Raw genomic sequence first — 9,744 nt, 5'->3', positions numbered from 1 at the left:
TAATTTTTTGTTTGTTTTTTTCCTGAAAAAGAGACGGCCAAATAACTTTGGGAACCTCTGCTCTAGCTAGACCTGAAATGCCAATCTTTCAGTTAGCAACTGAGCACCCTAACTGGCTTTTGTAAGGTTTTATTGTGCATTAGCTGGGCACAGGGTTTCTATTTCAGATCTTCATTTTTGCATTTAACAATGTAAGCCACTCCTCAAACCTCCCAGTAGCTCCCCCTGTTCCCCACCCCCATTTTTGGGCTCTTTTTCATGTAGGACATTATCTTCTCCTTCATCCCAGGTAGCACCTGTCTACCCTGGTGGCATAGTGGGTTACACATTGCAAGGTCAACAGTTCAAAACCGCCACCAGCTCCATGGGAGGAAGATGAGGCTTCCTACTCCCGTAAAGAGTGACCATCCCAGAAACCCACGGGGCAGTTCTACCCTGTCCTATAGGGTTGCTGTGATTCAGCATGGACCTGACGGCAGGGTTTCCCCCTTCCTTTCTTTCCCCTTCCGCCTCTGGTATCCATCAAAGTCTGTTTCTTTTGGTCTGAGAAACCTTTATCTTGATTTTTTTTTTTAACCTTTCATAACATGATCTAAAAAATATTTGCCCTTTTGTGATCGACGACCTTCACTCAGCACAACGTTTTCCAAATCCATCCACGGCACGAGGTGCCCCGCAGTTTCGCCACCCTCCTTTAACATTCCAGTGTGTGTGTGCCAGAGTTCCTCTCTCCAGGTCCGGTCTTCCACGGCTGGCATTGAGGTGGTTTCCTCCTTCTTTCTGTCGGGAACGTGGACGCTCGCATCTTAACCCCATCTGAACGTCACCCATGGAAGACGCCCCTCCTCCCTGCCTTCGGATTCTTGAGCCCAAGCGTTAGCTCTTTCCAGTCTGATCCGCCCCCCCACTTCCTCCCTCTCAGGCAGAGAAGCAGCGGCTCGAGGAGGCCCTGAACACGGCGCAGGAGGAGGAAGGGAGCCTGGCAGCAGCCAAGCGGGCTCTGGAGGCCCGGCTGGACGAGGCCCAGCGGGGGCTGACCCGCCTGGGGCAGGAGCGGCAGGCACTGAACCGGGCTCTGGAGGAGGAGGGGAAGCAGCGCGAGGCCCTCCGGCGGGGCAAGGCTGAGCTGGAGGAGCAGAAGCATCTGCTGGACAGGACTGTGGACAGACTGAACAAAGAGGTGGGCTACTGGCAGCCTGGGCGAAGGAACTCAGAAGTGGGCTGTGTGTGCTCTGACCCAAACCAACTCTTTACTGAGGTGGCTGTGACAGCCTCCTGCCTCTCTTCCTCTGCTTTTTGAACCTTCCCCCATGCCCTTTATGGTCTTGCTCCTTGAAGAATCCCCCCGGGAGGGATATTTTTCACTTTAAAGCCTATAAGCCAGTGGTTCTCAACCCGTGGGTCTTGACCCCTTTTGGGGGGGTGGGTTGAGTGACCCGATTCCTCACAGTAGCAAAATTATAGTTTTGAAGTAGCAATGAAAATAAGGTGATGGTTGGGGGCCACCACCGCATGAGGACCTGCAGTGGCAGCGTGAGGAGGCTGAGAACCCTGCTGTAAGCCCTACACACAGGCATCTTCATCGATCGCGTCCTGTCTTGGTGGAGAGGAAGAAGAAAGCAAAAAGGGAAATAAGTTGTTGGGGGGCGAGGGGGAGGGTCTCCTCCCAATCTCTTACCCCCGCCCCTTTTTCCTCCTCCCGATCGCTTCCTTGGTAAAATAAGAGCGGCTGGTGGCTTTTGATGGGTGGCAGGCCATCGTACAGTTGGCAGGAGGGTCTTTCTCGGTGGTGTCTCATGACAGTTGACATCCTAGGTTCTCTGGAATCGAGGTTCGTTAAGGCTTGCTTTGTGTCAGGCACTGGGCGAAGTCTTTTCCGTACCTTGATGAACTAATGGCACCGTGTGCCCAATCCCGTGAACGCACGCAATTCTCACCACCACCTTGTGAGGTCGCTGTCATTCTTAGTGGCTGTTTTACAGGTGGAGAGCTGAGGCCCCCAAAGGATAAGTCACTGGCCTCTTCTCACACAGCTGGTTGGTGGCAGAACCGGGACTTGAACCCAGGCAGCCTGGTTCAGGAACGAGCAGGCTTGGGACTCAGGGAGACTCTTGGAATATGTGAGTTGAGAAGGCAGGAGCATCTGTGCTGAGAAAGTGTTGCTCTACTTTCAGCTGGAGCAGATTGGGGGGGACTCTAAACAAGCCCTGCACCAGCTCCAGGCCCAGCTGGAAGATTATAAGGAAAAGGCCCGGCGGGAGGTGGCAGACGCCCAGCGCCAGGCCAAGGATTGGGCCAGCGAGGTTGAGAAGGCCTCTGGGGGACTGAGCCGGCTGCAGGAGGAGGTAGGAGCTGAAGAGTCACCCCTCGGTGGCAGGAGGGTGGGAACCATCCCCATGTCCCTGGTCTGAAGAGGTCATTGGTTGTCTTTTTGTCAAATCTGTGGCTCAGTTATCCTGGGAGCCTGGTTGAAGTATAACGGCTTGCGATGACATAGTAAAGTTGGGGGTGGAGTGGTAGACCACTTGGGTACAGACATTGGCCAAACTGCACCCAGTGCCACCGTTCAGTTCATAATCTCTGGGTGTGGGGCTCAGGGTCAGCCCAAGTGTTAACAGCTCCCCAGGTGCTTCCAACGTGTGTAGACATTTTTAAGACGTTAGGTTGAGCTGCTTTTGGTCTCAATACCGTTTGGCAGTTCTAAAGGGTATCAGCGATAAAGACTACTTCTCTCCCTGGGGGCAGATGCGCGCCTCCACCCCCACCCCCACCCCGTCCCGCAGCCTCTGGCTTCTCACTCCCGGCACTGCAGCTTCTTGCCCCTTTGCTCAGGTCCAGCGGCTGCGGCAGGCCTTGCAGGCGTCCCAGGCTGAGCGGGACACGGCCCAGCTGGACAAGGAGCTGCTGGCCCAGCGACTGCAGGGGCTGGAGCAGGAGGCAGAGAACAAAAAGCGCTCCCAGGACGACAGGACCCGGCAACTGAAGGGCCTCGAGGTGAGGACATATCTGGCTGAGCGGTGGGGGTGGGGGTGGGAGATGGGGGGAGGACTGGTCCTGGCACAGGTGGGGCCCTCCTGTGGGGAAAGGAATGCAGACACTCCTTCTATACTAAAACCTGAAAACTCACTGCCAGCAAGCGGCTCCCAGCGCATAACGACTCTATCGGACAGGCGAGACTTGCCCCGGAGGGTTGTCGCTCTTCCACTGAAACACATGCTACATCTTTCTCCCGGAGCAGCTCTTGCGGGTGAAGCTGTGGCCTTTTGGTGCATCCTTGAGCCCTTTCACCACAGCGCCCCAGCGCTCCTCCTGCTCTCCTAGGGACTGGCCACTGACAGCCCACAGCTGATGGGTCTCATTTGGCTGTGATGTTCACAACAACATTGACTTGACTGCCCCGTTTAGACACGAGGAGCCCTGGTGGCATAGTGGTTATGTGGTGGGGGTGGGGGTGCTAACCACGGGTCAGTAGTGAGAAACCACCGGCCGCTCCGAGGGAGAAAGCCGAGATTTTCTGCTCCTGCAAAGAGTGACAGGGTCTCCTGAGGCACAATAGCAATACGAGTTCCTCGGTTCCGTCTGTGCTCCTGGTTACTGGGCTAGCTGTGGGCTGGAGCATGCTATCCGTCTGTAGGCTCCTGTAGTTCACCAAGACAGCTTATGAGGAGAAGCCCTTGACGATGATCGAAGCCAATGGCTGGATGTGAAATTCAAGCTAGACCTGGACTTTGCTAATTTGCCATACCTGTGCATGGGAAGGCCAAGATCACCCAGGGCAGTGCCACCGTGCACTACATCACTTGCAAGAATGCCATGTATGGTGAGACACAAGAAGAGAAGATTCAGGCAGACAGCCATGAAGTACCAAATCATGGATTTCCGCGTGCTACAACCCTGACCATGACAAGGGGAAGCCTCAGAACTTGGAATAGTTGGCTGGACAAACAGTTGTCTTTGTTTCCAGGCAAATTCTCCTGGTTTGCAAGGGGAAAGTTCACCTCTGTGGACTTGCTCACCTGTGATGCCTTAGACCGGAATCGCATGTGTGAGGAGGCCGGTGCCTGGGCGAGTTCCCCGGTCTGAAGGCTTTCATGTGCCCCTTGGAGGCTTTGGAGGGACCAGCTGTGTCCATGCAGTCTGATCTGCAAGGGGCCCACCAGCAGCATGGTGACCCGGGGGCAGCCAGAGGGGCTGAGCAAGAGGCAGAGCTTGTGCTACTTGCTTTGCTCCACCCTGCCCTCAGGGGCCTTGTCCACGATCTTCTTTGCTCTTTTCAATAAATAGCATTTAGGTTTAAAAAAACACACCATAGGGTTTCAGAAACCCACAGGGACAGTTCTACCCTGTCCTATAGGGTCACCAAGAGTCGGAATTGATTCCACGGCAGGGAGTTTGTTTGGTTTAGAAACATACAGATTCCTCATTAAAAAAAAAAAGATTTCTGGCTTCTTTGGGTAACGCTGGGAGAACATGCGGTCACTCTGAGCTCTCTGCCCTGCATTTTCGGCATGGGGACAGTTGGCGGGAACAGAGTGGTGTGGTGACTCCCCGTTAGGCTGAGCAATGCTATTCATCTGGCTGCACGCGGCTGTGATGAGCATTGTAACTGCCGTAGCGGCGGCAGCAGCCCTGAGACTCGCTTCTCTGAATCATCCTATGGGAAAATCACTCTTGCTCTCTGCGTGCAACAGATGAGGAAAACTCAGGCCAAGAGGGAAGCAATTTGCCCATGGTCTCCTTAGTGGTTCTGATGTTTAAACCTGGGCAGTCTGGTTTCAGTCTCTGCTTTTAACTTCTCTGTGGCACTGCCTGGGTTGGGCGTGTGCGCCCTCCCCCGTCTGTACTCTGGAGCTTCAGTTTCTGACCCTCTCCACTTCAGCCTTGGCCCAGGCATTTGGGCTTCTGTACTCCCCGTCGGGAAACAAAACTCACTGCCATCGAGGCGATGCCGACTCAGAGAGACTATCGGACAGGCTAGAACTGCCCCTGTGGGTTTCTGAGACCGTGAGTCTTTATGGGAATAGAAAGCCTCATCCTTCTCCCATGAAGCGCCTGCTGGTTTCAAACTGTTGGCGTTGTAGTTAGCAGCCCAGTAACCACTACACTACTCCCAATAAGGAATGGATTCTGAGGTTTGTCTTTCATGCAAAGGGCACTAATGAGGGCACACCTCACTCCTCCCTTTTAATGCCATACCTGGCCAGCAGAGGGCACTAACTCTATGCTGGCTTTTAGCAGGGGCTGGGATTAAGAGGTTGTGGAGATGAGTGTTACGGTCTTGAAAACTCACAGGGGCAGCTCTATCCTGCCCTGTAGAGTCTCTCTCTATGAGGTGGCATCGATTAGATGGCAGGGAGTTGGGTTTTTTCAGTTGAAGATGAGAGAGAACATCTGTGGAGGCTGGGGTCTGATTGTCTCATGGTCTGGCATTTGGGGTAGTGTTAACCTGTTTTTCCTTTGGCTGCAGGAAAAAGTCTCACGGCTAGAAGCAGAGTTAGATGAAGAGAAGAACACGGTGGAGCTACTGACGGACCGGGTCAATCGAGGGCGGGACCAGGTAACCGCCTCGTTACCTGAGCCCGTCTGTATCTGTTTCTGGCTGTAGAATCTGCCCTCCCAGCTTTTACAGTCTGGAGAGCCCTGGCTATAGAATCCATACGTGGGTGGCTCTACCTCAGGGTACTGTCTGCTTTGGGAAGGGCCAGTGGGCTTTCTTGGGTGGAAATGATAGGAGGCAGGTGTCCTGGTGGCCCAGGCTACTCTTCGTCCTTCTTTGGCTCAGAAGGGACGCCAGTTGCTGGTGAGACTAAGAGGCACACACTGTTCTTTGGGCTCCTCCCCATGAAATTGGCTGTGGTTTCTTAATTGCTTGGACAATATTGGGGCTTGGGTTCAGAGACCCTCCCATAGTTACCCTGCTGCCCTTGCTCCAGCTGCGGTTTGTCTGCGGTCTCCCCAAGTCTGGTTCCTTGTACCTGCCCCAACTAGGTGGACCAGCTGAGGACAGAGCTCTTGCATGAGAGGTCTGCTCGGCAGGATCTGGAGTGTGATAAAATCTCCTTGGAGCGACAGGTGAGGGGATAGGGAAGGGAGTCCCAGTCCCATGGTAGAATGGCCATGGAAGGGACTGGGAGTGGAGCGCCAACCATGGGGCCTTCCTGTCTCTCAGAACAAGGACTTAAAGGGCCGATTGGCCAGCTCAGAAGGCTTCCAGAAACCCAGTGCCAGCCTTTCCCAGCTTGAATCCCAGAATAAGGAGTTGCAGGAGCGGCTGCAGGCTGAAGAGAGGTGACACGAGCTTGTGCTACCACCCCTCGTCCCCCTCTTTGTGTTCTTCTCCTTTGGGGCTTCCCCACCCCTCTCCCTCAGACAGGGCCAACTTGGCGGGATCTCTTTTTCCTTGATTGACAGCAGAGGGAGTGGTAGGAATGATCTCAATCTCCCCAGTTCTGTGTTCTGCCCCGGATTCTTCCCAGTTTAATGGTGGGGTTTGGGACCGAGGGGAACCCCTGGATGCAGTAGGGGACCCAGGTGAGGGTTCCCTTAGAAATGGCATCAGCCATGAACATCCCATTACCCCGTTGCTGTAGGGACAAGACGGTTCTGCAGTCCAGCAACCGGAAGCTGGAGCGGAGAGTTAAAGAGCTGTCCATCCAGATTGATGATGAGCGACAGCATGTCAATGACCAGAAGGACCAGGTAAGGACAGCCACCCAGGGCCAAGCAATCGGGTGGCAAGCACGCACTGTGTATTTACTTGAAAGCAAGGACAGCTCTCATTTTCTGTCTTCTGAACTTTGGTAATGAAAATAAATAAACAAACAAACAAACAAATAAATAAATAATAAAAAAAGAATAAAATAAGCAAGCACCAAGAGATGAGATAAGGAACAGCTCAGAAACTGGGCTTTCTGAAAAACTATTGCATGGATCCCAACCTCTGGTGCCCCCTGTGTGTCAGTAGAACCGTGCTCCATAGGGTTTGGAAGTAGATCTTCAGGCCGTCTTTCCGAGGCCCTCTAGAGCAGGGGGTCTCCACCTTCCTCGTGCAGCCACCCATTCATACAGTGCCTCATGGTGGGGACCCCCAACCCTGACGTTATTTCCGTTGCTACTTCATCACTGTCATTTTGCTACCATTACGAATCGTCATGTAAATAGCCGAAAGGCAGGATGCATTTTCATTGTTACAAATTGAACATCATGAAAGCATCGTGATTCATCACAAAAACAATATGTAATTCTATATTGTGAGATATTTATTTCTAATGACAAATAAATGAAATTTTGTCTTGAAGCATGGTGTAGCATGGGTGGCAGTCTTCACATCAGGTACTCGTATGCGGGTGGACCTGCCTAAGGATGGATAGAGGAGCCGTGTCTCGGTTCCTAAGACCATCGGAAATGTGTTTTCGATGGTCTTACGCAACCCCTGTGAAAAGGTCATTCGACTCCCAAAGGGGTCATGATCCACAGGTTGAGACCCGCTGCTTTAGATGGACCACAGCTTGTGGGTTAGCAGCCAACCACATTAACTGCTTGTAAACCTCCACACACCCCGCGGCGCCCTCGTCCCGGACAAGGCTAATCATAGTCAGCACATTTACTGAGTGCTTCTGGCATGCTAGGGTCTTTAAATATATGCACTCATTTAATCCTTAAGGCAACCCTACAAGGTGAGGGCAGGTATTGTCTGGTCAGCCAGTGAGGAAACTGAGGAAGAGAAGGTGAGGGTACTTGCCCTTGGTTAGAACATTTCCCAAGGACGGTAGTCCTTTGTCAAGATTGCTTCAAGGGAGGGTCCTAGGCCAGGTGGTGGATGCTTTTCTAATGTGGGGACTTGGTGTCCTGCCCAGCTAAGCCTGCGGGTGAAGGCTTTGAAGCGGCAGGTGGATGAGGCAGAGGAAGAAATTGAGCGGCTGGACGGCCTGAGGAAAAAGGCCCAGCGGGAACTGGAGGAGCAGCATGAGGTCAACGAACAGCTCCAGGCCCGCATCAAAACCCTGGAGAAGGACTCCTGGTATGCGCGCGCGGCTCCACCGGGCAGTGGGGCTCTCCTTAAGAAGGGACTTTGCAGATAGTCACGGATTCCTGTCTCTTCATATCTCCCCATCATATAGGCCCCATCTTCGCCCAGTTCTCTGATTAGTTCGGGCATCGTGTGAGTAGCTTTAGGCCCTAGAAGAATTGGAATTTCTGTAGTGTTACAGGCTGAGCTGCAAACCCACAAGATCGGTCATTCCAAACCACCAGCTACTCTGAGGGAGAAAGATGAGGCTTTCTACTCCCATAAAGAGTGGCGGTCTCGGAAACCCACGCGGGCAGTTCTCCCCTGTCCTACAGGGCTGTTATGAGTCGGCATACCCTTGATGGGAGTGAGCTTTGTACTTTAGTATGAAAGGGATGGTGGCTGGTGCCTTCCAGACTTCTTCTACTGCCCCTCCCTTACCAGTGTCCCCCTCTACCTTGTTTTGTTTTTTTTAATCATTTTATTGGGGGCTCTTACAGCTCTTTTTTAAAAATCATTTTATTAGAGGCTCATACAACTCTTATCACAACCCATACATACATCAGTTGTGTAAAGCACATTTGTACATTCATTGCCCTCCCCCTCTCTCTTGACGCAGGCGCAAAGCTGCTCGCTCAGCTGCTGAGACAACCCTCAAACATGAAGGACTAAGCTCAGATGAAGAATTTGACGGTGTCTATGATCCCTCATCTATTACATCATTGCTTACGGAGAGCAACTTGCAGACCAGTTCTTGTTAGCTCATGGGCCACAAGGGCCCAGAAACCAGGCCTGAGGTCTAGTGTGGCCTGTCTTGTTGTGCCCTGTCTTGTGCACCTTGCTCAGCCTTGGATGGCTCCTTCCTATAGGTGGCTCATAGGAAGGGGCCTGATTGATGGTGGTTGAAAAAAAAAAAAAAAAGATCTGAGAGCTAAGCTGATGGATCGACTTTCCTTCCTCTGGAGGTGCAGGTATCTTAGGCCAACTAAGTCCTTCCTTAATTGCCCGCCCCTCCCTGTTCCCCCTCTTGGAAGGATGCTCAGCATATGGGCTGAGGAAGACAGCAGGATACGAGGGGATAGACGTTGCCATGTACATACATATATATATATATAAAGTTGTATTTCATCAGCTAACCTTAAAGGCTCAGGGAAATGCCCTATGTGATTCTGCTCCCTTGACTCCTCACACCCATTTCCCTCCCTCTCTGGACCGGGGCTAGGGGGGGCACATTGTGGGTCATGGACATGCTAATGTGATTCTACCCATTTCACATTTGCTTCTCTTTGCACAGTTGTGGGGCTGGTGAAGTAGTCCTCATACCCCTCCCCTTCCTCCCGGCCTTCAGATCCAAGGGACTCTTCTCCTCTCCCTTCCCATCTTCTCCATTCTACCTTCCCTCTTGCCTCTCAGTGCCTTAGCCAGGGTGAGACGATAAGGCTGCTCTTCTTGCCTTTTGTACCTGCACATTCATACCTCTCCAAAGACCAGTCTCTCTACAACATGGGCCTTCAGTCTTCCTTTGGCTGCCCCACTGACTGGCCCGGAAAACTCCTGGATTCTCTACCGAACAGCCCCTTCCAGGAGGGACTTCGGTTGGGCTATGATCGAGGGGGTGGGGTCCCTGGTCCTGTTCAGGGCTTCTGTCCCACCCCCTTCTCTGTCACTTCGGATGTGATTATAAGGTGATTATTCCTGGGAGCCCTAACAACTGTTTATATACATTCAAAAGCAAA

At 52.6% G+C, this 9,744-nt stretch overlaps 1 protein-coding gene across 2 annotated transcripts in view; it reads left to right on the top strand.

Annotated features, from left to right (window-relative positions):
* The window catches only part of CGN (cingulin), a 24,733-nt gene extending 14,995 nt beyond the window's left edge, over window positions 1–9,738 (top strand). For both annotated transcript variants that reach the window (XM_004716629.2, XM_045295704.1), the window contains exons 12-20: window positions 923–1,180; window positions 2,175–2,345; window positions 2,833–2,994; window positions 5,468–5,557; window positions 5,989–6,072; window positions 6,170–6,288; window positions 6,591–6,699; window positions 7,857–8,020; window positions 8,628–9,738. In XM_004716629.2, the coding sequence (XP_004716686.1) occupies window positions 923–1,180; window positions 2,175–2,345; window positions 2,833–2,994; window positions 5,468–5,557; window positions 5,989–6,072; window positions 6,170–6,288; window positions 6,591–6,699; window positions 7,857–8,020; window positions 8,628–8,769 (1,299 nt within the window). In that variant the 3' untranslated portion in view covers window positions 8,770–9,738. The remainder of the gene's footprint in view (window positions 1–922; window positions 1,181–2,174; window positions 2,346–2,832; window positions 2,995–5,467; window positions 5,558–5,988; window positions 6,073–6,169; window positions 6,289–6,590; window positions 6,700–7,856; window positions 8,021–8,627) is intronic.
* The last annotated feature ends 6 nt before the right edge of the window (window positions 9,739–9,744 follow it).

The sequence above is a fragment of the Echinops telfairi genome, unplaced genomic scaffold (genome assembly GCF_000313985.2).
Source record: "Echinops telfairi isolate 266 unplaced genomic scaffold, ASM31398v2 ScPeMD7_5805;HRSCAF=6673, whole genome shotgun sequence".
In the NCBI taxonomy this organism is placed as follows: domain Eukaryota; kingdom Metazoa; phylum Chordata; class Mammalia; order Afrosoricida; family Tenrecidae; genus Echinops; species Echinops telfairi.
Note: the sequence above shows the minus strand (reverse complement) of the source record. Positions and strands in the feature narration are given on the sequence as shown.